Source organism: Mus musculus, chromosome 7 (genome assembly GCF_000001635.26).
Source record: "Mus musculus strain C57BL/6J chromosome 7, GRCm38.p6 C57BL/6J".
Classification (NCBI taxonomy): Eukaryota; Metazoa; Chordata; class Mammalia; order Rodentia; family Muridae; genus Mus; species Mus musculus.
This window is the reverse complement of record NC_000073.6, coordinates 98,702,942-98,729,534: the sequence shown is the minus strand read 5'-3', so window position 1 is coordinate 98,729,534 and position 26,593 is coordinate 98,702,942. Positions and strand designations below refer to the sequence as shown.

General features: G+C 43.3%; 1 protein-coding gene and 1 long non-coding RNA gene across 5 annotated transcripts; one reads left to right on the top strand and one right to left on the bottom strand.

Annotated features, from left to right (window-relative positions):
* Positions 1 to 2,444: 2,444 nt before the first annotated feature.
* Gm19656 lies at positions 2,445 to 10,179 on the top strand. Its single transcript, XR_869811.2, has 3 exons — positions 2,445 to 2,735; positions 3,318 to 4,425; positions 8,520 to 10,179. It is a non-coding gene; the product is annotated as a predicted gene, 19656 (long non-coding RNA).
* Positions 10,180 to 11,472: 1,293 nt separating this feature from the next.
* Thap12 (THAP domain containing 12) lies at positions 11,473 to 26,499 on the bottom strand. 4 transcript variants are annotated; one of them, XM_011241915.3, is made up of 6 exons: positions 26,249 to 26,499; positions 26,057 to 26,163; positions 22,418 to 22,538; positions 19,302 to 19,409; positions 16,640 to 16,676; positions 11,473 to 14,553 (listed from the first exon to the last, which is right to left on the bottom strand). In XM_011241915.3, the coding sequence occupies exons 2-6, from the start codon at positions 26,143 to 26,145 to the stop codon at positions 12,632 to 12,634; spliced, it is 2,277 nt and encodes a 758-aa protein (XP_011240217.1). In that variant the 5' UTR covers positions 26,146 to 26,163; positions 26,249 to 26,499; the 3' UTR covers positions 11,473 to 12,631. The 4 variants fall into 4 exon arrangements, with proteins under 4 accessions (XP_011240217.1, NP_001342043.1, XP_006508287.1 ...); NM_001355114.1 differs by adding an exon at positions 21,504 to 21,598 and having other exon boundaries at positions 26,057 to 26,288; XM_006508224.4 differs by having other exon boundaries at positions 16,582 to 16,676; positions 26,057 to 26,498.

The window sequence follows — 26,593 nt, the reverse complement described above, 5'->3', positions numbered from 1 at the left end:
CCTTGAGGGTGGGGCAGGCATTTAAAATGACAAGAGACCAGTGTACCTCCATGACCTTAAATTTCCTCAGAAGCCATTTCCTGCCAGCTAATTGCCTCTCTCTCTCTTCCTTAATAACGAGGGCACCGTCCGCTCTGGTTACTTTGAGCGTGAAAATAAATAACACAGGAAGGTGCGTGGTAGTCTCCTGCCGCCTCCCCACCCCCACACTGATTTTCTGAGCTGCTAGAGAGAAAATATTGCTTTATTTTCTGCTGTGTGGCATCAGGACACCGGATGAAGGATAAATTGGGATGGATCAGGGAGGGACGCTGTAGCCCTTACGAAACACAGACCTGCCCCCTCAAGAACAACCTGACTCCCAGCAGACCTGCCTGGCCCTCCAGAGAAGCCTTAACCACCCTTACAACACAGATTTGGCCCTTCAGAGCAGCCTGAACACCCCCCCCCCCGATCTGTTCCCCCAGAGAAGCCTTAACGCCCCTCCAGGATCCCCCCCCCCCCCAACAGCCTGATCCCCAGTAGTGGCTTTGCTAACCCTTACTCCTCTAAGGATGGCTTTGACCTCAATGTTCTGGAACTAGCCAGACTTCTTAGCAGTCTGCCTCCCACAGACACTATGCCCCTCACGTCAGGTGCCATGACTGCTCAGCTCTGTGTCATCAAGCCCTTCGAGTGCTGGGCCCAGTGTAAGTTTACCTGACAGACTTGTGGGCAGGCTGCTGTCTGTGGTTGTTGATGAAACACCCTTGAAGGGCAGCTTCTCTAGCCCCTGAGATGATGTTGAGCTTTTGGCAAGAGTGAGCAAGCACCAGAAGGCCAGGCGAGGAGACGGGAGGAAGGGATGCACAGAGCTCAGAGACAAGCTAGTTTGTGGTTTCCCCTTGACATTCATTCATCAAATGCCACAAGCATTAGGTGCCTTGGCTTGCCAGAATCATGGGGCATTCTGGCTTGGGGTGCTACTGACTGTCCCAGCTAAGAGTGCTATATATCTAGTGCCCTAGGTTCTGGGGTAAGTCATTTAAAGTCTCTGAGCCCTGACGACATCAGCTCATAGCCATAACATCCAATGTTTCAAAAGGTTGTTCTGAGGGGTGCAGGAGTTGTTGTGTAGATTTCTTGGCACAGTCCTTGCTAGTATTACTATAACTTAAAGACAGCATTCTTTCAGCCCTGCATGGTTAGAGCAGGCACTGGGGTCCTGTCTCCTAATCCAGCATCTTTATATCTCATGATTGAGGAAACTAAGGCTGGAGCAGGAACAGGTCCCTGGCCAAGGCATTGCTTTGCTGGGTTTACAGAGCAGGCATGCTCATTGACTTCCTGAGCGCTCCCTTGGGGAAAGTGGTATGTGCAGAGCAAGCACAACCCACACAACAGCAGCACAGCCTGAGTGACTCCTAGATACACAGCTGAGGGTGTACATAAGAAACAGTACACCACAGACCTGCAGTGTGCTGCTGAGAATCCTACCTCTCTCTCCTCTCCCTGCTGCTGAGTTACAGCCTGGCCCAGGAGAGAATTGCTTCACTCCAGAACATTCTCTTAGTGCAGCGAGTCTGAGGCGATCAGAGGGATACAGTGTATTTGAAAGACTTTCCATTGCTCCATAGTGCTAGCATACTCTGGATTTCACTGGACCCTCACAGAACTTTTAAAAATTACATTGTGTGTGTGTGTGTGCATGCACGCGTGTGCGCATATGGCATGTTGTTCTCTCTTTCCACCATATGGGTCCTGAGGTTAAACTTGGGCTGTCAGGCTTGGCTGCAAGTGTGTTGGCAGACCGTCCCCGCCCCCTTATTTTTTGTCCAACACACCGCAGCAGATACTGATGTCAGTCCTCTTAGCAAAGGCCACTGAGGAACAAACATCAAGGAAACAAGATATTCAACTAGAGTTCCAACCTGGGCACCTAGGCTTTGTGTGTTCTCCTTGTTTTAATACTGTCCCATGTATTTGAGACTCCCCAGCATTGCAGGATTCGTTGCAACGCTCCTGGCCCCTGCTCCTTTGATGCTAGAAGTCTCCACAGCTGTGGGAGCCAAAAATGTCTGCAGACAGTGGCAAATACAACATGAAGGGCAAAGTAGACCCTGGGTGAGAATTGCCACTCTCGGGCTGACTTGACAAAAAGCACTGAGTTGTTTTGAAAGTGCAGCAGCTTCTAATCAGGTAAGTACTGTTACGGCAGATCTCTCTCCAAAATGAATGGACACTGAGATTCAAATCAACCTTCAACCTTAACTGCTCTCCCCAGTACCCAGGCACTTTATGCACCATCATGAGAGTGCACTGATCAGAAGAGCATCCAAGTTTCCCGCCTGCAATAACAAAGCTGGTCCGTGGGAGACTGGGAACTGGGATGCTGGTCTTGAATTCCATATTTCTGACTCTAAAGCGGCAGATCATTATTCTCTCTAGCCTAAGATACACATTCCCCTTTCTTTGATTTAATGTCTTGGACTCGAGCTGCAACTTAAAACCAGTGCACGTGTGGTAGAAATGCTTTTTAGTTCCCTTGAACACTATTATTCAATCAAACATACGTCTCATCGGTTTCTTGGAATCCAGGGTCGGGCCATGAGCCATGAGGACTGAAGGCACGAATGGAGGGAGATCCAGAGGAAGAACCCAGTGATCGCTTCCCCTGCTCTAAGCTCTGTTGCTCCTCCATCTTGCTAACGCTTCATCCGGCATCCTGACCTGCTTCTGACATCCAAGACTTCCAGGTAATGTGAACCTCTCACCCTTTCTAATTCCTTCTAGAAGTTTCTGTCAGTGTTTCAAGTAAGAACTAGTGTGTTATGAGGGCTTGGGCATTTTCTCCTTCATCATAGGTGAGATGCACACTCCTGCTTTACAGGTAATATCCAGAGAGGGGCTAAGCAGTCAGGTTAGCCGCATGCCAAGATGATTCACCCAAGGTTCCAGTTTCTGTTTTGGCTGAACTCTACATGCTCAACAAAAGCTCATGCATTAAAGGCTTGACTCCAGTAAAATAATACAAAAACTTGACTCCTAGTGGATCAATTCATGACTAGATCATAGTTTACCAGGCTACTGGGATTTGGCAAAAATGTTAATAGCTTAGAAGTCGGTCACTAGGACATGCTCTGAAGGGAATATCCTGTACACAGCCCCTTGCACCCTCCCTGATTCAGGTCCCCTCAAGGAGAGCAGCTTTGCTCTGCAGTCTCTGTGTGCGATGTCTTCCTTGACATAGGCTCAGGAATGAGAGAGCCAGCCAGACACAGGCTGAAACCTTTGGAACTCAGAACCAAGATGATTGGACTTCCTTTTTTTTCCCTCAGGTAAAACCCTAAGGCAGCTCACAGTGAGGCTTCATCTAACCAGCTGCTTCCTCTTGATGCTGTCTGACCCTCACCCTCTCGCTCCGGCTCCCAGACCTGCCTCTGCTCTCAGCAGGAAGGGGCAGCAGCTTCTTCCTCACCAAGAATGAGGAGCCTCACCTCTCCTCCCACAGATGACACAGGCATTGTGGGCTTGCTCTTCCAGCATGCCCTACCAGTTCTTTAAGTCTTCACAGCTAAGCTTAGAATCCCTCCAACCAGCCCAGTGGCATGCCAAGGACCCTGGTGAGAAAGCCACTGGAACAGAGGAAAGGAGATATGTGCGAAGGCCCAGTGACGCTGCACTCAGCCAGTCTCTCAAGGATGGCAGCTCTAGCTGAGAAGCTATCGTGAGGACTGAGGAGACATAAAGTCTGTGGTGCAGTTTCAAGACCTGTGGTAGGACTGAGCCTGGCCGCATGGTAGTGCAGATGGTGGCCTCTGGCTCTGCACAGACTTGGGCCTTAGGCAAGTGATCTCTTTGAAATTTGGTTGACTTGTAGGAATAATGTCATCAGTATGTGGACCTTAAATGAGATGATGTACCCACATCATCTCACACTGCCTGGCATAGAGGGGGCATGTGAGAAACATTCTGTCCCTCCTAAATGTGGGTATCAAGTGTATGAAGGACAAAAGTTGATCTAACTGCCCTCGGATGTGGCTCGGTGGGAGGACTCTTGACCAGCAGACTGCCAGGTTTCTATTATTTAAACACATGGACAATAAGTCCCATGCTATGCAGAGAAAATTTAGCCTTAAGTGAGCCCACAATTTGCTAGAGGTTTTAAATCACCAGCTGCTGCCTTTGAGTTTAATCATCTCGTCCTGGAAACCCCAAAGCAGGAAAAGAAGCTGTCACCCTGAGGGAAATGCCACTCTGTGGCAGCAGATCACTTAGAAGGACATAGCTTTCACTCAATGTTTCAGGTCTGCTACCATTCTCTGATGAAAGTTGGGGGCTCAGACAGAAGCCGGTTCTGAAGAGGGCAAAGAAAACTATATGGGCTATGGTTTGAGAAGAGGAGAAAAGCCCAAGGCAGGGATTCCTTGCCTAGGAAAGGAAGAGGTAAGACTGTGGTAAATGCAAAGGTATTACATGGCAGGGGAGGGTGGTGAGTCCCATGCCAGGGTCATTAGTATGAAGGAGTCTTGGGGACCCAGAGGGATCATGTCTCAGGAACATTTTAGGAGAAAGATTATACCAATCACAGACTTTATTAATAAGCATGATTAGCAGTGACAAATATGTTTTAGTTTGACTGTGTCTCTCACTTTCTAAACATGCCCAGAAACTGCAAGGTAGACAGATGCTGCCCCATTCTCTGTGTGGACGAGTCTCTGATCTTGACCAGTCCACAGTCTCTAAGTTCAGCATCTCTTGATACCCTTTGACTAGAGAATGATGGGCAGACCTGAGGAGCACTTCCAGGGCTTTAGATCAGCTTCCAAACCCCTTTCTCCCCTGTCTCTGGTGGCTTTCCTCTCCTCTAATCCCCCAGCCACTTTGAATTCCCCATTGGTTCTAAGCCATTGTCTGCTCGTTCACTAGAAAGGCACACAGCAGCTGGTACCTTCCAGGCTTGCTTTGAGCTAGGAATACAGCCACAGTGAAAAGGCTCTAGATCTAAGACTTGTAAGAAGAAGCCATTTCTAGGGAAGGAAGCCTGGTTTGGGAGCAGCTAGTGCAGTGGTTCTCAACCTTCCTAATGCTGTGACCCTTTAATCAGTTAGTTCCTTGTGTTGTGGTGACCCTTAATCATAAAATTGTCTCACTGCTACTTCATAATTCTATAATTTTGCTGTTGTGAATCATAATGTAAATATCTGATATGCAACTCCCAAAGGGGTCATGGCCCACAGGCTGAGAACCACTGATCTGGAGAAAACTCCTCTGTGGAGATAAAACTCCACAAAGAGGTAAATAATACAAAAAGCAAGCTATGAGTGAGGCTGTTGGCTTGCTAGATACTGCGTTTTGTTTTGTTTTTGTTTTTGTTTTTGTAATTTTGGGTATTGAGTTCAGGTCTCTCCTATGCTAGGAAAGTGCTCTACCAACAGCTTTCCAAGTGCATCTTGAACATGCTTCTCTGCATAGGCCCGTGAAAGGGAGAAGCCCAGGAAAACCATTGACTCTGAGGCCATTGGTCTGCACAGAGTAGTTCATGCTGGGCTCACTCACGATTGTGGCCTCAGTGTGGAGGAACTCTTGAGCCGACCACATCAGCAAAGAAGCTCAGATTGGAAGGGAAAGTAAGAGGTGGTGGCAGTTGGGCTAGGGTGTGCAGTAAGGGTGGGAACTAGGAGAAAGTGATAGATAACAGACACTCGGGCTTGGAGAGTGAGCAGTGTAGCATTATGCCTGTAGGGTCCAATCTTTGCCGACAAAACTCCCAGAGTAATGGCTGGCATGATGTGTACTAAGGGGTCTGAAATAACAAATATTTTTGAAGAAAAATGTTGTCATAAATAATACTGATATTTCTCCTTCAGAATGCTACTGGGGTCTAAGACAAGAAAAGCATATTATAGAACATACAGCATTATAGAAACACATAAGTGAACTCATGCACACACACACTTTTTTTTTTCTTAAAAAGATGTAATCAATATCAGATATTTTTAGAGCAAACTTTTATAGTAACTAAACCCAGCAGTGTGACAAGCACTAACCCCAGACCCTGGCCTGCTTAATAAATCTCTCCCTTGTAAAGCTGACACCAGTCCAAGATTACTGTTTATACTTGTAAGAGTTGAAAGGGCAGACACTGCTCACCTGCCAAGACATGATTCAGTCTGTCTTCTGTGTGGTATGACAAAACACAGCATTCACAGGACACTTGTGTTCACCCCTGGCCCCTGCCACCATCCAGAGTGTAATTTGGAGAAAGCTGTCCTGTCCAGTCCCCTGTAAAATGAATGGCCGTCTATGTAGCCTCTCAAACTTTACACAATGGCTAATCTTGGTTGTCAACTTGACTACATTTGAAATCAACTAAACTCGAGCTATTGGGCTTTCTTAATCGGATTATTTGGAACAGCTAGACCCATGATAAATCTGGGCCATACCTGATACAGACCAGATAAAGGATGTAGAAGAAGGAAACTTTATTTTTTGCCTGTTTGCCCTCACTCTCACTAGCAAGTTTATCTGTCTATCCTGTTGCTGCAGCTGGTATTATATTAAATTTCTTCAGAATTCTGTTGTAGACTGAACTGAAATCCAGCAGCTCTCTCTCTCTCTCTCTCTCTCACACACACACACACACACCCGGGGGGGGGTGTAGGGGGAAGGAGGGAGGGAGAGAGGAGGAGAGAAGGAGGAGGAGGAGGAAGAGAGAGAGAGAGAGAGAGAGAGAGAGAGAGAGAGAGAGAGAGAGTTCAAACTTGTTCCCTACATCTTTACTGGACATGATAGTGGCTGGTTATGTGCCGTCATAGCTCAGTAATCCAGAGATGTTTGGGAAACTAGTGCTGTTAGAAGCTTCGGCATATGTTGTTGTTCATCTACTCAATGATGCCAATGCTCTGAGCTTCAGGCCAGAAGCAACCAACAACCACACGGGTTCTCACAGGGCTTTCATCAGTGAATGACCTCAGCAAACCCAGGAGTATAGGTAAGAGCTACTTGACCCAGGAAAGCCCCTACAGAAAGTGGCATATAAGCTGAGGTACAAAGGCTGGGCAGAGGGGCTGGTGATGTGCCACACAGGGTACTGCCTACTCTGGCTAGAATCCTCTTCTCACAACCTGAGGTTTCGTTAGTGAAGGTGACTTTCATCTTTACTCTAAAAAGCCCACTTATGCTATCTTGAGTGTGCACTAACATTCTGAAATGTTCTCCAGTTAGGATGGTCAATTACACCATTACTCAGGGCTACCTGTAGCCCTGAGTCTAGCAGTCCCCAGCTTGCATGTCTGTCTCACCCATGTGACTGAGCTCACTCAAAGCCTGGATTGCATCTTATTCACCTTTCTATCCAGGGCATGGGCTCTGTTCCATTTTCCTCTGTTCCCATCATACTTAGGCGGGTGCCTGAGGCTAAATAGTTGGAACACTGCAGCCATCCAATGTAATATTTGAAGTTAGTGTAAGAAGCAAGCAAGAGTTAACACATTAGAGTTGCAAACCTTCACACCATGCTGGAATCCGAGTTCCAGAGCTCATTTGGTGTGACTCCTGAATCTTAGACTCTCACCTGGAAAAGGGGTATATGTGTCCTCTTTATGGGGTAGAGGTTTCAAGAGACAGGCCAGGAAAACTGCCTCGGCATAGGCCTGGCATATGCCAAGCGGCTAACAGTGGCTGCTACTGTGAACGGTAACTCTCCTGCTGCTGTAGGAAAACCAAATCGGCACCTCACAAGCATCCCACGGGGACCCTGTTAACTACATTAAATGAATGCTTAGTCTAGTGCTAGGTGTTGGCTGCAGACCAGATTCTTGGATTACAAGACCCATTAATCAAAATTACAATTTAGGAGTCAGAAGTTGTGACTTTTCTAAGTCCAGTTTTAATAATTCAACCCCCCACCCCATCCTTACGTCCTTATGAATAAAGCAGACGAGAGAATGAAAGCATTGCCCACTATATCCCAGAGATTAATCAGCAGCTTTTAAGCGCACCCCTTCTCCAACTATCCTGCCAAAGCTACTCACGTAAGCAGTCAACTTGGTATTTGGGTCCAGCTCTTCTTTGCTGTCAGCCTCTTGTGGGAAGTGATTAATGTACACAGAGAAAATAGAAAGGACTCAGACTGAGTCAACGGTTTTCTTGATCCCTCAATTACAATATCCTCTTTTGCAGTATATCCTTGTCGAACATTTGGAACGAATTAGGACTTTAAACTTCCAGATGTTCAAGCTACTACTGTAAATTTAAACTCATTAAAAAGGGGGCAGATTTACTACCTCTACTTAGTTTTGAAGTCTGTTGTTCACTCTGTCCAAGTAATTTATGGACACAAATACAGTGGCATGTAGTGTATTCTATTTATATAGCATTCACAGGGAGAAATAAGGGCATAAAAACAGGTCTGGAAATTAACTGCCAACCTACAGATCAGACTTATTGTTCCTAAGTTAGTAATTATTTCCTGATAATTTCTAGGAGATATTTTTATGCTAATCTATACTAAGAATTACCTTGCTTTTCCTGGCTAGTGCAGCATTTGATGATGGTGGAAGAAAGCTGCACCCACTTTCATGAAATAAATGGACCTGGACCCACAGCCCCTATGGTAGTGGCTTGGCAGCTGAACAAAGGCGGCAGCATTCCTACATCCAGTTTGTAAAGCCTCAGAAGTTGCAGGCTCCAACTGTTTTTTTTTTTTTTTTTTTTTTCGTTTTTCAAGGAACCCATGTCAACTATAATGAGCGCATTTTCAATGTTGTGCTGAAAGCTGGCAATGGATGAAGCAAGAACATAAAAGAAGCCTATGTCCAAGGCAAATATTTCCTTTACAAACCTTAAGAATGAAGTGGCCTTCATAATCAATTTTAAGATCAAATGCCTGGGCTGAAGTACCTGGTTCTGGCACTCATTAGCTATAATTTGGGACAATTAATTTATCTCTGAACAGTTGCTTTCTCAACTGAAAAATGGGGCTAATACCTGCCCAAGTTTTCCTGGGAAATAAACGAGATAATGAAGGTGCTTTGTCAGCTCTTAAGTATCATAAATATTAACAAACACGACAAGGACAACTTCCCTGTTCCTGAAGAATCACGTGCCCCCCACTCTGAAGAAATGAAAACAAACCAAATCCAGCTAAACTACTGCAGAGGAATGGTCTCCAGGAGGCCTCTTCCAACTCATACTACTACTGACCTCATGGAGCCTACGATGCAACAGAAATGACACGCAAGTTTGGATGACGGATCTACTCCCCTCTGTTTTATAGGGCCACCACCCTGCAGTAAGATTCAGCTGTGTAACTTTCCTCCCAGAAGTGAGAGTAAATGTCAAGAGCAAAAATTCCTGCAATTAAATGTTAATTCCTGAATATATTTCTTATGACATTTTGCAAGCTGTCTAGATACATTTTTTGTTCAAACTCCACGAGGTTTTCATGGATACTTTCTGTTCCCTTTGCTTTAATAAATCTAACCGACTGAAGTTGTGCATTTTGTGTGCATGGGTATTTAAAAGTACAGATGAGGAGGCTGAAGAAATGGCTGGGTGGGTAAGAGAGCTTACTGCTCCTGCAGAAGACCAGGCAGTTCCCAGCACCCACATGTAGCAGCTCACAACCATCTGTTAACTCCAGCTTAAGGGCTTCTAACACCTTCTGGACTCCAGGGGCACCCGTACTCACACATGCACACACACACCCCCACCTCCCATATATACAATTTAAAATAAAAATACATATTTAAAAAATAAAATGTGGTTGTAACTCATAGGCTAAATCTAGGTTGTAAGTTCTTTGGGTAAGTACACTTGGTTACTGCCTATACTTAGTTGAGAAGCTTGGCATATTTGTAACATAATTAGTTATCACAGCTACCATTTTGTAATTACCTAGTTTTAGAAAATAGAAATTCTCATCTGTACAACCACCACAAACTCTTATCAAGGATACATTTGTGAAAATCCCTTTTCTGTTTATTGGAACTGGGTTTCACTATTGTAACCTTGGCTGGTCAGAAAGTATGTAGGCCAGGCTGGCTTCAAACCCCCATGCACCCACCCCCCACCCGGCATGTACGCATTTTTTAAAAATAGTATAGAATAGAGTTTATTTAGGGCAAGGGGAGTTAAGAGGGTAGTAGTGGCAGAGAAAGGCAGAGGGGGAGAGAATAGAGAAATAGAGGCTGGCCATGAACACGTGGAAAGGGGGAGGGAAGGGAGGGAAGAAGGGAAGAGCCCAAGAGAGCAAGAGAGAAACAAGAGCTGTATGCATCTTTTAACTGGGGTTTTGCCAGGGTGCAGCTCTGGCAGAATGCCTGCCTGGCAGGAATGAGACCTTCACACTTTCCAAGAGCCCCAAATCAGAGAATACACAAACATCAAAGATGGCACCTTTAAATGCTTCTGCACACATGGTTGTAGTGGACTGAAAACAGGACCCATTTTGCAACTAGGGCTGTCAGAGACAACTTGCTTGATTGTTCCTTCCATCTAGAGTAGCCAAACAATTTGCTTTGACAGTATGCAGTATAAGTGATACTCTGTGAGTTCCTGAGTCCAGATTTTGAAGGTTCCCTTGCCATCTTGGTACACTAGAACCACAATGATGTAAGGTATAGGACCACAAGGAGAAACCTGGCCATCCCACCCAGACCCAGCAAACCTGCCAACCAAAGGCAGAAAGCCCACATAATGCTTGCAAAGAATCATTTAACCAACCTCAAAACTGTGAAAAGTAAAATTGTTTCTTTAAGCCATTAAGTCTGGGCAGCAGCAGGTCATTGACAACAAATTACCTAATCCCCACAGCACAACCTTAAGGTGGAGGAAACAGCCCTGGGTTGGGTAGTCTGGTAGTCACAACACTTGTAAGAGTCCCAAGAACTAGATACATACAACAGGCCAACTCTGGTCTCTTTCACTGACACCCTGGACTAATCAGCTCTCTGTTAAGGACAGAACTCTAACAACAAAGTAATTCCATCTTTTTATAACCTGCACAGGTAGTGTGTCCTTATTTGATACAAACAGCAGGCTTGACCCAGTGCTGCAATGCATGCATCCAATTCTGCTGTTTGCAGGTCAAATAACATTAACTCACTTCAACACAAAATAGCCCTATGGCAATTATGCGATTCACCCAGCAATATTCTAACCAGCAACAAACAGTAAACACGAGCCCCAACAATCTATAGCAGGGCTATAATGTATACACAGCAAACCAGTTAAAAGAGCAAACTTAAAGCTTGCTTTTAGGCCTTGCACATGTTAGCAAGAGATCCACCCCAGTCCTCATTTAATAACTTCTTGATTTTAATTATTTTTCTACACTTTAAAACACAAACAAAAAATAAAAAAGAAAAGAGAAAAGCTAGAAAATACTTCATCTTGAATCGTAAAAGGCATGAGGCTGATTATGAAATAACCATTTTAAGAAAATATACAAGGATGTATTCTGACCCACCAAAAACACCTCACCTGAAATTTAAACAAAATTCACATTTTATTTAGGTTGAAATAAACTATACAAAATTGATTTTATTCACCAAAAATAACAGCAATATTTTCTGTATTATTTTTAGATAAACCACAAAACATTTATTTCTGTAGGTTTTGCTTATAACCGAGCCAAGGCAGCAGACACAGTCATGTAAGGAGACAACAGACAAGTCAGCTGCCTATAGGGATGGCCTCTGGGTCTTTCTTCTCCATGAAGCACAAGTGAATAGCAAACAAGCCTATGAAAATGTGGGCTCAGCAAAGAAATGCAAACAGCAGCAATCAAGTGAGGAGCAGCAGGGCTGGCTCTGCTACTGTAACTTGTTCCTTTGAGGTTCTTCTGCCCTGACAGGATCTACACAGAAGGCTGCTCGTTACTTCCTGTGACTTTTGCTGTTCTTTTTGCTTTTGAGTACTGAGGCAAGAGCTCCACACTAGGCTCCACCCCAGTCAGCCCTCACTCGTTCTTTGAAGCAGGCTCACTATGTGGTCCAGGCCTAAAGCCTGTCATCCTCATGCCTCTGCCTCCCAAGTGCTGCTACCACAGCTCGGAAACACCTGAAACTCCAAGTCAAAGTCAATGGTGTTTTTCATCATGACACATTATAAAATGTATTTCTCTCACAAAATTCATTTTCCAAAGACCTGATAACTTAATAACTGACAACTGGATCGACAGTGATAATGTCATATCTAAAATGACTTTTTAAGAGATTTATTTATTTTACGTATATGAGTACACTGTTGCTCTCTTCAGACACACCAGAAGAGGGCATCGGATCCCATTACAGATGGTTGTGAGCCACCATGTGGTCACTGGGACTTGAACTCAGGACCTCTGGAAAGGCAGTCAGTGCTCTTAACCGCTGAGCCATTTCTCCAGCCCCTAAAACGACTTTTAAGTAAAACATTTTCAGAGTGCCACCAGCAGAGGTATTTTGGCACTCCTAATGCCAACTTCTGGAAGAACAGACAGGTATTGAAAGCATGAGTGTTCAAACAGGGGCCATTTAAACACGTGGATTACCAATAGCTAATAGTATGTTAAACTGGAGGTCTATCAGCAAGTCATTATCTGGCCTACTATACCTTACAGCTTTTCTTCCAAACAGCAAAATAAGATAACAGCCATTTTTAAAATCTTCTAGGTATTTTCAATGGTTTCTGAATTAATTGTAGGAAGCTCTGACTTATTTGTATAGAGTTTGATGTATGTGTCCACCATTAAATCTAAATCATGTTTTATATCAAAATTTATGTTAAGCAAAGCCAAATTGCTTGACCTCTGGTCTGTCAGAGTGTTCCGCAGGTATGCTTTGAGACGCTTCCGTCCATTTTCATAGCGCTCATTCTCAACTTTCATCACAGGGAGAATACACAGGACCTTCAGCAAAGCATATACATTAGGGAAAAACTTGATGTCAGGAAGATGGAGGGCTTCATAAATGGTGGACGGGAGCTCGATATCTTTCCCTCTGTGTTTCCACTTGATTCTCCAACAGTGAAGCTCGGCAGAGAGCGTGTCAGGGTTGGGTAGGTCACTTCTGTACATGTCAGCATGGTGCTCTTCTGATGTGTTAAATTTGAGCTGCCCCATCACTGAGGGTACCAGAGATAGGCATTTCAGAGCTTTGAGGTGCTGTTCAGAGAAAATATCTTTAAGTTCCTGAATAATGTGCTCTACTGTTGGAACACTGAGAGTGTCTTTATAATAACTCTCAGAGGTTAGCTGAGATTCCAGGTTACCTTGCTGGGCTCTCCGGAACTTCCCTGGGAGTTTCATTTGAATGTCAAGTTTGGTTGCTAAATTTGTGGCTTCCTCAAACCAAAACTCATGATAAACTTCAATATTTTCCATGACCTCATTAAGTGAATGCAGTACTGCAGTCAGGCTGCTGGCTGCAAAGAAGACGTCAGAGGTCTGTCCCTGGAGGTTCTTCCCAAAGGCTCTTGTAAAAGATAACACATTTTTAAGAACAACAATGGTAACAATGAAATCAAAGTCTGTCACTGCACTACAGAGGACAAATGCTCGCCCAGCTATATAGTTATTCCACCTAACATTTGTGTCACTATTTATTATACCATCTAAACATAAGACAAGTGCTTGTAGGAGATCCACTAAGATTTCAAAGGCATCATGCCTGCCTGTCCACTGGGAATGACAAATTTCCTTCAGTTCTTTAGCCCGTTCTTCACTATTCTGAAAAAGAACAGAAATTACACTGTCAAGTTCTAAAAGCAGCTGTGGTGATCGATGGAAAAAAGAACAGACCTCCTCAATGGTTCCTAAAGCCACGGACACCCCGATCACAGGGACAGACTTTGCCAACCATGCATTTAAGGCACAGGAAGAACAGAGGGTATAGACAGCCTGGGGATATTTTTCTAAAAGTCTTGAAGCAACAACTTTCATTTTGGAAGAAAATCCACTGGACACAATGTAAGCCTGACCACGACAATACTCCATATTCAATCCCCATTTCTCAGTTATTGTAGTGTGAAATTTCACAGCCAAAATCTCCGCATCAGCTTCATACGGCAGAAATCCCACAAACTCCTCTCTCAGGTTATGGGCGTCATCGACAAACCTCACCAGCACGGGCAGGTGCTCTTCTCCTGCTATGTCCACCACATCGTCTGTGATAATGGAAAAGAAGTGTGAGTCCCTCACTTCCCTGAGAGTCTCCTCCCGAATGCAGCTCTCACAGATCTCCAGCATGTGCCTCTGCTGAGTTTTAGAGCAGAATAATGTGTTGACCGCTGTGGCCTCAAAGCGCTTCCTTAGGACCTCCTCGCCAGAGTTGATGCGGCACTCCAGGAGCGCCTGGAAGTTGTCTGGGGCAAAGAGGCCCTCGGGGACCTCGTCAGCCTCGTGCCCATCCAAGGGGATGTTCTGCTTTCCCATGAGAACCAGAATCTCAAATAAAGACTTGAGGTACTCTTTGTTCTCCTTCTCTTCAAGGGTTAAAGGCAGCACATTTGCATCCTGCTGGTTCACCGCTTCTGCACTGGGGTTCTGAGCATTGGTGTTAGTTTCCTGCTCTTGTTCAGAAGTCTCCTCAACTGGAAAACAAAAAGTTACTTTTATAAACAGACTCATGAAGAACCACAAACGACAAAACAAATTACTTTTGATTGGCTAAATATTTAAAATCCACAAATGCATTCATTCACCACTAATAGAACATTAACAAAGTAGGACACAAAAATAAGTTAGAAAGGGACAAATGCTGCAGACAGATTTTAATAAACAAAATCCATGCCATGAGAAAAAGGAAGGTGAGGAGAACAACCATTCCTACAGGCACTGTGGCCAGCACTTTACGGGGATCACGTTACTTTCTTCAGGAAGATGGTATCAATCCCTCTGACAAATAAGGACTGTAAATAACTTGCCCAAGGCCACAGATACAGACAGTTACAGGGATAGAAATGAAATCCACAAATCAGAGACACACCACTTCTATCTAACAGCTAAGTCACACTTCTATATGTAAGATAGTTCTATAAAACCAGATGATATATAGATTCATGATGGGGTGGGGCTAATGTAATATTAGCCAGCTCAGCCTAGTCTCTTCATATCTGAACAGGGAAAGTGTCCTGTCTATAGATATGCAGGTCAATAATGGCTTCAGGAAAAAGAATTAAAATCCGAAGAACCATTAAAAACCAAGTTCTTATAGTCTAGATCTATGAGAAGGCCACCAAAAATTATATAGCATCACTGAGAAAGCATCTGAGGTGGTTTGAACAGGAGTGGCTCCCATAGATTGCTTGAATATTTGGCCATAGGGAGTCCCACTATTAGGAAACGTAGCCTTATTGCAGTACAGTTCCCTTCTGCTGCCTGTGGATCACGTGGTAGAACTCTTGGCTCCTCTAGTACCATGCCTGCATACATGCTGCCAATCTTTCTGCCATGATAATGGACTGAATCTCTGAAACTGTAAGCTAGCCGCAATTAAATGCTGCCCTTTATAAGAATTGTGATCATGGTGTCTCTTCATAGACATAAAACCCTAACTAGGACAACAGCTGAACAGGAGGTTGCATTTGACAATGACATGAGTATGAAGGACACGAGCAGGGAAGGCACAAATACTCCAGTCAAAGCACTAAGGTGGCAGAGACAAGCAGGTTCCCTGGACTGAGCAAAGTCCAGTGTGACTGAGACTTCGCAAGCCGTGCTTCTAGGCATCCCAGGCTCTCAGAGCTCAGCAGGGCTCAGGGAGGCCAGGGCCAGTTCCTCCTCCAGCCATCCTTTGTATAACCACCCAGCAAGAAAGGCTACCCTGGATGCCTGCTTCCTTGCCATCCTTACCTCCCCTCTGCCCTCCTTTACTCCTTCACTTCCAGTCACCTGAGCTCAGAGGTCAGCAAGTTCTGAATGCTGTGCTCTCTCTTCTGGCTCACCTGCTAAACACCTTAGGCTATCAGAATCCCTAACGGCATCTAAAGGAATGCGGTTACTTCAATCTAGCAGCTTGTTTTACACTACTCTATGATTGTATAGAATACCTTCCTCATCTACAAAGAAGGAAAACAGTATTACTTATCACGGAGCTACTGTGAAAATCAAATAAAGTACCAGAAGGACAGAATGGCATCAATCCAAACGCACAGCTGTAGTAGCAAGAGAAGTTAAAGGAGAAATGGGGTCAACTGTAAGAACAGAAACAACTTCCAGCCTCTCCTTTTAATGGCACAGCTTACACATCAGCACATAAAAAGACTTTGTAACCATGACACCCAATGCACCAACTGCCTCCACAGCATTTATTCCTTAAGCCAAGAAATAATACGGACCACAAGGTACATGGGTGTAATTGGGCTGGCTGGCTTTACTGGAGCCTTTCCTTCCGTACTGGGACACTCTGTGGTCTGTCACTACTACCACGCTGAGAGCACCTCGAGGACAGAAGGTGCTCGCTCCCTCTGTGCTCTGCAACAGCAATGTACATAGCACAGCAATTCCAAGCAAAGACTGTAGTCTCTAATAATTCCAGGCTGCGGGGATAGAGCCAACCACTCTTTTACATTCACTCTTAAAGGAGGCTGTAGAAAGAAAACATATTTAGTTGTTCTTACCAGGTCAAGGCCTTCTTAAAAGGCCTTGAGAAGCTGAGTCATTAACACTATCACTTACTTTTTTTCTGTTTCAGAGTCCTGATTTCATCTTCACTCTAAAAAAGAAAACATTTTAAGAAAATCACTTCTAGTCAATCATCAATCATCAATACCAGGCTGTTTTGAGCAAAAAAAAAATTTCTCATTCAAGAGTTTGAGGGGTTCTGTTACTGTTGCTGTTTAAGGAAAGTCTCATGTATTCCAGGCAGGTCTTGAACTCACTAAGTAACTGAGGATGACCTTAAACGTCTGATCCTCTTGCCTTCATCTCTCAGGTGCTGGCTTCTGTGGTGCTAGGAACTGAATCCAGGGCTTCATGCTTGCTATACAAGCACTTTAATCAACTGGTCATCATCCTTAGCTCCAAAGAGCATCAATTCTCCATATGGAACACATTCTTCAAACAGACGCTAGGGAACCAACTGTGTAATGTGCTCATGATTCCAAGCTAGAGTAAAGTACTAGAAGAGAAAGCGCGTGCTCTTTCACCTACTTTCTCCCTGAGTATCCTAACTAGATGACTGTGTATTAAGTAATAAATGGGATGAAGATATACTACACATAGCACTTAGCATCAAATTCAAGAGGACACAGCAGATTCCTCTTCCAAATCTAGTCTTAAAGATGTCACAAAACAAGAAGCCTTCTGCATCACAGAACCTACAAAAAAAACCAATGAGAAGTGCCTAGGAAGCAGAAAGTGACAGCGTCAGTGCAGAAGAGAATTAAGTACACAGAGTGTACTTACTCTGTGTGTCCCAAACATACAATCACAGCTAGACTGAGAAAGAACTCCAGATCTGTCTTTTACTCTCCGAGCCTCAAGGCTATCTAATATTTATATCATAATCTGTGGCAGGAAAACAACAGTACCAACAAGAACCTCGGACAGCCTGGTACCTAATGGCAGCTCTGGACACTGCTACTAACAAGAAGCATTAGCAGGCTGGCTAACTGGAACATCCCTCCTAATCCGGAGGGCAGCAGCTAAAGCACGCCAAGTGGAAGTTGCCTGCTGTGAAAGGCAGAGTTAGGGATGCAATAGCTGGAAACCTGAAGAGGCTGAGCTCTTCACTGTGGGACAGAGCACTCAGAAGAAATCTGGTGCAGATGACTGCTGTGCGAGGGCCACCTCACCTACAACGACGCCAGAGAAAAGGATGGGAAAACAAAACTAAAGTGTGTACGGTTAAGTCACGAGATGTAAATGGTCAACAGACTGGATAATAAAGGAAATGAAAATACACTATGTCACTTGTTGTTTAAAAAAAGGGGCGGGGGTTGGTAGTGCTTGAGATTGAAGTCAGTGCCCTGCAAATGCCAGGCAAGCACTGTATTAGACTACATTTCTGGCCAGTTCAATAAAATGAAAATGTTCACAATAAAAAACTTTAGGAAGCCTTCAGGAAGAGGGGAATCAGGATAGCACCAGACTTCAAGGACAATGGAGACACACAAAACTATCTATGCATCACTTAACAGTTGAAAAAAAAATAGAAGGTTTTAAAAACAAAACGAGAGCTGTAGCTAAAGAACTAAGAGAAATTACAAAATACTGCCAGCTAAGCAGGGAGAGCATCACACCTTCAAACAGGCTTGGGTATAGACATGTGAGCCAAAACATTCAGGAAGCTTAGAAAAAAGTATGTCCCCAAATCAAGAGAACACTAGGAAGCAAACAAGTACAGTAGACGCTGACTAACTACCAACTCCAAAACACTGCTGAAGGAGTTTCAGGAACAGAGAAAGAGAAGCACTAAAAAATTCTAGATAAAGATCATAAACTTTTGGAAACAAAATTAAACCACAAGAAGAGAGAGAAAAGGGAGAAACTGGGCAAGCAAAGAAAACCACCCCACACCCATTCCAAGTCCTGAGGACTTCAGTGAGTCTCCTCTAACTTTCAGGAGCAGTGTCTACAACAGGCAAGTTTTTCTTGAACCAAACCAAACCAACCAGTCCTCTGAGGAGCTAACAGGATCTTGTCTTCAATACCAGATAAGAGGAGCTGAGCCAGTAAACTAGCTTAGCAGGTAATGTCTCCTGTCTTACGAGGTAGGACAGACCAATTCCTAAAATGTGTCCTCTGGTTTCCATACATAGCATGGCAATATGTGCGTGCACACTAATAATTACATAAACCAATCCAAACAAAAAGGGTCTTGATAGTGGCAATGTGTCAGTATTGTGTTCACCCAAGGTCAACAAAAAATAAGTCTATTTTAGCTATCAAGTCTAAAAAGTACCCGGAGATTATGAAAGCACATGAGTGAAGCATACAACATGCAAAACCTTTTCAACTTTTTCTAGAACCTGTCAAAAATAACAGTGAAATCCTTATCTCTAAAACAATCTAGATCTCCATTTCTAATACTGTCCTTTTCTTTATTTCTTTGTGCTGCCTTCTGGAAACACGGCAGTTTTGTTCTCTTTGCTACCGAGCTCAGGAAAGCTGGGAGCTAGTGGCCCATAGCCAACAGCGTGCGTCCACCCCAACTCAACAACACCAACCAGCGGTACTGGAGAAGCCTTTCCAGTTTAACCAACTCTTAGTAAGCCCAGCACTCATTTCCCTGCACGCTCCCTGTGAGACGCAGAATAACTTGGATAAACTGTTAACAAATGCTTCCACACTGTTTAATAGGATTATGGAGATGGGAAAGCTGGAGAGCCAGACATACCAATTCTTTTATTCGTTTTCTGTGTCTGCTATGCGGGTTGTTCAAATGACTGGTAAGATCAAATATTGTTGGTATTGCATTATCTCGAAGGACTGTCCGATAAGGACTCTGAAAAAGAAAATATATCAATTCAGAGATGGTCTTTCAAAAAAAAAGTAAATAAAATTCTACACTAATGACTTCCCAGTATTTCTTTACCTGTCTCTAAGTATAGACTTGAAAAATTCCCTGCCCTTATGGAGGTCATGGCTGTTCTGCCCTTCCATGAGCTATCAAGTCTACAGGAATCACGTCTCCAATTTATCTATGCCCTTCTTATTCAATCACAATGCTCCCTCCTTACCTGCTGTTCACTCCACTGCCGTTGTTAGTACGGGAAATTTCAAGACACAGTGAAAATAACAATAACTTGACCAATGACTCACTAAGAGGCTCTAGTTAAATTAACTCACTGTTTATAGACTCCAGTTTCTTTTTCTAAATATGAGTCAGGTTCAGTTCAATATTTTCCAAAATGAAATGATTAACAAATTAAGGATAACAAAATACATAATCACAATTCTACCACCATTCAATCAGGAATGTCTCAACTCCCTTCTTGTCCCAATGGTCTTATCACTGGAGAAGAGACTCTCTCTGCCTTGTTACTTGTGCCTTGCCAGAAGCTGGACTCAATCAAACCTACACAGTGACAGTCTTCTATAGTGAGCCAAGAGGAAGCTGAGACAACAAGAAATTAATTAAGGAGAGTAACTTATAAATAACTATTATTCCTGCTCTCTAATTCAAAGAGACAGTGCCTTTTATTTCTCCCTCTAGCTACAATGAAAAACACAAAGCACACTTTTATTTGAAAGAACTTTTGGTACTACCGATTTCAAAGCTGACTTCTGAAAAAATGATCTCTCTAAATTTTTTTTTACCTTGGTAAGGGAGATTGGGAAGACAGCACGGGAAAATATATGTATGTGGAACATATTCTCTGGGTTCCATTCAAAGAGTACTGAAATACTCAGGGAGAACTGCTACTCAGAGTTAAATGTTTTCTAATTCAGTCTCACACATCACAGAAGACAAAAGGAAGTCTCAATTTATTACTATTATTATTACTATATTTAATTTCTTGGTATGTTGGGACATGGTCTCACTGTATTTGCTCAGATGGATCTCAACTCATAATCCCATCTAGCTCCGCGTCCCGACTGCTGGAATTACAGGTATGAGTCACCATGCCAAGCTGAAATGTAAGTTCTAAGTGATACTCTACTTCTATGCTGGACTAGAACTCTGAGTCACCTGAAAGTCTGAGTTGGGATTGGTGTGGACAAAGCTACAGAGGAAAGCAAACTCCATGATTCCCCAAGTTTTTCCACTTTCTCACTAAGCCAAAGTCTCAAAATAAACACAGTCAACATCAAAAGGCTGGGTGATTGAGGGAGGGATAAGATATTCTAAACAATTTAAAAATTTTAAATCTAGCAGTCAAAGCAAAGATAAGAAAAACTAGACTGTGAATGAAAACTGGGACATTCTATATTAATGTATAAATACATATGTCAAAAGATTGTATCTAACTCACATGAACAATTTTAACTCCATACCAAGGTTTACTCTTTGGCAATTTAAAGGAACAACACTGATCTTACTCTAGCATCAAAGATAATAAAAATTGTGGTTTTGGCAGAACTACTCATGTATGTTAACAAGATCTTAAATGCCAAACTAATGAAGCCAAAGGGCTTACATATTTTAATACAATTATCGTACAAGCTGGCTTTCAACATCTGCTTGTTCTACACATTTAGAAAAAAAATTTTCCCACATTTGGGTTAATTTATATAAGATGAAAGAATCTTTTGGGAAAAACAAAACTAGCTAATCTTTCTGATATATACGCTGAATAAAGTCAGCTACAATAGTGAGCTATATCTTAAAATTTCAAATTAATCTCATTGAAATTATCTCTCAATAAAATTAAGAGATATTTACTATACTAAAATAAAAAGCAAGGCTTGTATATTTTAAAATGATTTGTGATATTTTTACTGAATGTCAAGAACACAAAAGTAGTTTGCCTTTTACACATATGAGACTTTTGGACTGAAGAGTATTAGACTTGTAATAAAACAAGGCAAAAAAATAAAAAAATAAAAAAATCCCTCAAGTATTTGTGATTAAATTGTTGAACCAGAATTGGCTCACCTCCCAATGACTTCACAAGTATCTGCTTCAATTAATATTGAGAAATAAAATAACCCAATCATTCTTTAGTTTTCTGATGCCTCTGCAAAATGCATCTGAAAAAAAATATTAAAATAAATTGCTGCACAGTAATATATAGTGTACCTTTAAGTTTATTTCTATACCAAACCTAACATAAAATGTTAGTTATACTAAAGTAAGAACACTAAGGATTTACAAAGCTCTTCCTTATTAGTTTCTATAGTGGTTCATACATGTCAATCAAATCTGCCTGGCACTGGCTTTTATGAATCATAGTAATAACAGAATTCAAGAACATTAGAAATTGTAAGATTTCAAAAAGGCTACCTGATCTGGTATCTTTAAAATCAGGGCCAAGGGAAAAATCGGGGCAGGAGAATATTTTTCATGTTACTTGTGTGATCCTGACTCTTCTTTTAGCTAGCCTTCCAAAATTAAATAGTGGAAACAAAATAAGTGTTGCTTCTTAAGAGGACATTCAAATCATAAACACAAAGTCAATGGTCTAAATGGAACTGTCATTCACAAGAATGCTCTAGAGAGGAACAGGGGCTGACTCAGTGGTAAAACACTTGCCTAATGTAGAAGACTCCAGGTTCTATCCCCAGAACCACATTAAAGAAACAGAACTCTAGGAAAACTGCTTGAGATACATACCCATAGTATATTTTCTATACACTTAAAAGTTGTTACTTCTAGTGAAGGGGGATGGGGCATCAGGAACTGAGGGTTTTAAAAAAAAAAATCACATTTTTGAGAACAAGATACTATTAAACTCCAAACTATCTTCAACTTAAATGGTAGGATATAGGTAACATTCCAATAATAAATAAAAATTTACACTGCAAACCAGACTGTAGGAGAGAAGAGAAGCCAAGCTGGCTATTACTTACAGTTCTACAAATCATAGAGGTCTCAAAGTGTTTGGCACAAAGTCGATAATGTTTATTTAGTTGATCTGGTGTTTTATCTTCTAAGTCTGCTCTCCTACAATTCTCAACCCACTTCTGGCATCTATAAATAAAATCAAAATATAATTATGAACTATAAACTCAAACTTTACATTTTAGCATCTGGGCTGGGCGTAGTGGCACACACCTATACTCTCAGTACTTGGGAGGTTGAGGCAGGGAGACTCTGGATTTGAGACAAGCTATATAGAAGAGTCTATTTCAAAACATAATTAATTTATGCCAGGCATGGTAGTACATGCCTTTAATCCTAGTACCTAAAAAGCAGAAGAAGGGAGATCCCAATGAGTTCCAAGCCAGGCAATGCCACATAGTGAGACCTCAAAAATCCAAATTTTGTTTTAAGGCAAATATGTATTATTATTATTATTATTATTATTATTATTATTATTATTATTATTTGCTGCTGTTGTTGTTTTTCTTTTCTGAGACAGGGTTTCTCTGTATAGCCCTGGCTGTCCTGGAACTCACTCTGTAGACCAGGCTGATCTCGAACTCAGAAATCCTCCTGCCCCTGCCCTCCCAAGTGCTGGGATTAAAGGCGTGCGCTACCACCACCCAGCTTATAGTTACATTTGTAAATTCTTAATCTCTGGAGATCCCACAAACAGACACACTGCTGTCCACAGTATCTCTAAGGTAAAAGTGTTTTGATACCAATATCAACTCAAGAACTGAGTGAGTATGGAACAGAAAAGCCCAAGTGATTAATCCTATGTGTTTCCATATCATACATGTAGGAATAAATATTGGGAAAGATGTATAATGTCTCTCTTAAAAACAAACAGAGGTACATAAGTTCATAAAAACAAAAACAAACTCTAAACACATTATTTCCCCCAAACTGATTTACTGATTCAACTGAATCCCTAAACTGAAAAAAAAAAAAAAAACCTTTTAAAAACCTCAAAGTAGCTTGAACAGAAGTGAAGATGTATTTGTCCTTTAAACAATCATACTGAATATGATATCTTTATGAACTAAACCTTGACTAGTAATTTTACAACATAAACAAAAATAAATTTCAAGTGACTGTCAAATCTAAACATTAAACATCAAAACAAGCTAGGCATGGTGGTTCATGCCTATAATTCCAGCACTGAGGAGACTGAAGCAGGAGGATTGCAGCTAGTTCAAAGCCTGCCTGGATTACATAGTGAATTCTAGGCTAGACTGAATGAGACCTTGTCTCCAATAAATAAATTAATAAAATGAATATATTTTAAAAGGCCATCAACCACACATCCAAAGGCGATTCAAATATATAAACATATTTATAAAGAGATCTAAACCAAAACAGAAATCTATTCCAAGCATGGTGGCTCACTCCTTTGATTTCGGCACTTAGGAGACAAAAGCAGGCAGACCTCCTGCTCTACAGAGTAAGTTCCAGGACAGCCAGGGTTACATAGAGAAACCATCTTAGGGGGGAAAAAAGAGACAAATATTGATGACAATGTAGAAAAAGAGAAAGCAGCCATATGAAGTTCATTTTCACATGTGGTATGAAGGTATTTCTATTTCCCCCAGTACAGGGGACAGAACCGAGAACCTCATGCATGCTAATCAGGTTCTTTAGTGCTAAACTCCATCCTCTGGCTGAAGACATCTCTGCCTGTCCAAGCCTACCAGGTATCACACTATAAATCAAACTATAATATCTTCCGAACAGACTAATACTCCAATCTTTCTTATGTCAGTAACTGTTTTATGTTAAAAACTTCTGTAACTCTAACACTTTGGGGAGTGGAGACGGAGGATTGCTGGGGTTGGCTGAATCTGGCTACAGGTTCAGTCAGATCCTTCTTAAAGGAGGAATAGAGCAAGACACAGGATGCCCTCTGGCCTCCACATACACACACCCCATACCCACACATAATCTCAGAAGTTAGTCTTGACTCTTTTCTCTTATAAACGACATCCAAATTACTAGTAAATCCTGTTGGCTTCATCTTCAAACCTTATCTAAAGGCATCAATTTCCCTCTTCATCCTCTTCTACTGATCTGGATTATTGCAACAGTCTTCCCTTGGTCTTCCTGCTCATATCTTTACTTCCCTACAACTAACAAGCAGCCAAAAATCCTGTTAAGAACTCTTGCAGCTCTAAACTCTCCCACTTCACTCAGGATAACCACCAGAATATCTTCCATGGACAACAATTTCCTAAACAATTTCCGTCTCCCATATAAACCTCATCAGCAAGCATGCCTTGACTTCACTCTTACTGTTTCCAGATGCTTTTCCAACATATTGCACAGCTCTCCCCTTCCCCAATTCAATTTTTTTTTGTTGTTGTTCAGATTCATTATGGTGAGACTTTTTTCTGTTATGTTTAAAATAGAAACTGTGCCTCCGTTTTTTATACTTTTTTTTTTAAACGGGTTCATGAGACAAGACTCACACTACAGCCCTAACTGGCCTGGAACTTACTCTAACCCAGGCCTGCTTCAAATCTCAATTCTCCCTGCCTCCTCAGCGCTGGGATAACAGACAATGTCCACTGCTCAGCTCCCTGGCTATGCTTTTTTCTTTAATCTGCTCTGGTATATGCACGAGCGTTTTGCACTTTGAGCATACCTGGTACACAGGAAGGCCAGAAGAGGTTGTGTAATCCCCTGGAACTGAAGTCACCTAATGTGGGTATAGAACCCAGGCCTTCTGCGAGTATAAGTGCTCTTCAGCATTGAGCTATCTTTCCACCTGTTCCCTAGCTAAAAGCCCTTCCAACCCCTGCTGTATTTTTCTTCAGGATATTTTTCATTATTGGACACGGTATTATAAATATTTTACTTGCCAATTTCCCAAGACTTGAATGTAACCTCTGAGAAGAGGGATTTTCATTGGTTCATGTTACCCACTCTCATACTCTGACCAATTTCTACCAACTGTCGGCTTTCAATAAATATTTGCTCAATTAATATCATGCTATATTCAGCGCTCGTTGATAGATCTGCTCTCTCTCTCTGTGGATTAGGTGCTTTCTGCCGTCCGTGACAAAATTCACTCGAGTCTCCAGCACCTGACATGAGTACTTCAAACATGGTTAAGCACTGATTTTTAAACGAATGAGCCAACAGGAGAGCTCTGAGAACTACCTGCAGTCTATCACACTAAGTCCCTATGATTCTCAGACTACGTCCCAGATTATAAACTACCCCAAGGAAAAGTGAAGTTGCAATACCATATTCCCACGCCCTCACACTTGTCCTCTGTGGTCCCAACAACCAAGGGAGACAATGAGTAACGGTCGGCATTTGAACACTGGGTTGACAAGTCCGAAGGAGGCAGTTGTGACCTGATTTAAGATCAAAGAAAGCGGCTCGCCTCCAAACAGAAACACTGTCCTAGAAGAGACCAGTGACGCGGGGGAAGGCAGGGCCCCTGGGAACACAGCCCTGGAGAAGGGTTACTTCTTTGACAGCTAAGGAACCGCGTCGGACCACCAAAGGCGCTAAGCGCCCACTTCATCCGCCTTCGCGCCCCCGGGTGGCACCCACTGGGCCGGGTGCCCGCGAGCGCACGTGCGCGCAAGTCCCTGAAGCTTCCGCGCCCCACTCACCTGGCCGGGTCCCGCGGGAACCTGAAGAAGGCCAGGTCAGACTGCGTGCTCTTCCGTGTGCAGTTGGGGGCAGCGCAGAAGTTCGGCATGGTCGTCCGGCCGCCGGCCGGTCCAGCCCTCCCCTCCCCGCCTCGTCAGGGCAGCGCGGCCGCCCCGCGGGGCCGGGGAGGGGAGCTGGGCCGGCCGGCCGGCTCCGCAAGGCCGCGCGCGGAGGAGGGGCTGGCGCGCGAAGCCGCGAGGGGCAGGAGGGGCGCGCGGGCCGAGGCTGGGCTGGGGCCGCGGCTCCACAGTGCTGTGTGCGGCCGGGAGGATTTACCGCCGCCGCCGCCGCTGCTGCACCTCCAGCCCGCCCGGGACGCTACCGCCTCCTTCCCACAATGCACCCTGGCGCTGGAGGGTGCCCTCTCTTCCCTCAGCTATCCGCCCCCGCCCTCTTCGCAGGCGACCGTCCCTGCGGGCGGGCATGCGCACTCGAGAGGGTCGGGCCAGCTGCGTAGTCTCAATGCACATGCGCACAACCCAACCCGCGCAAGGAAG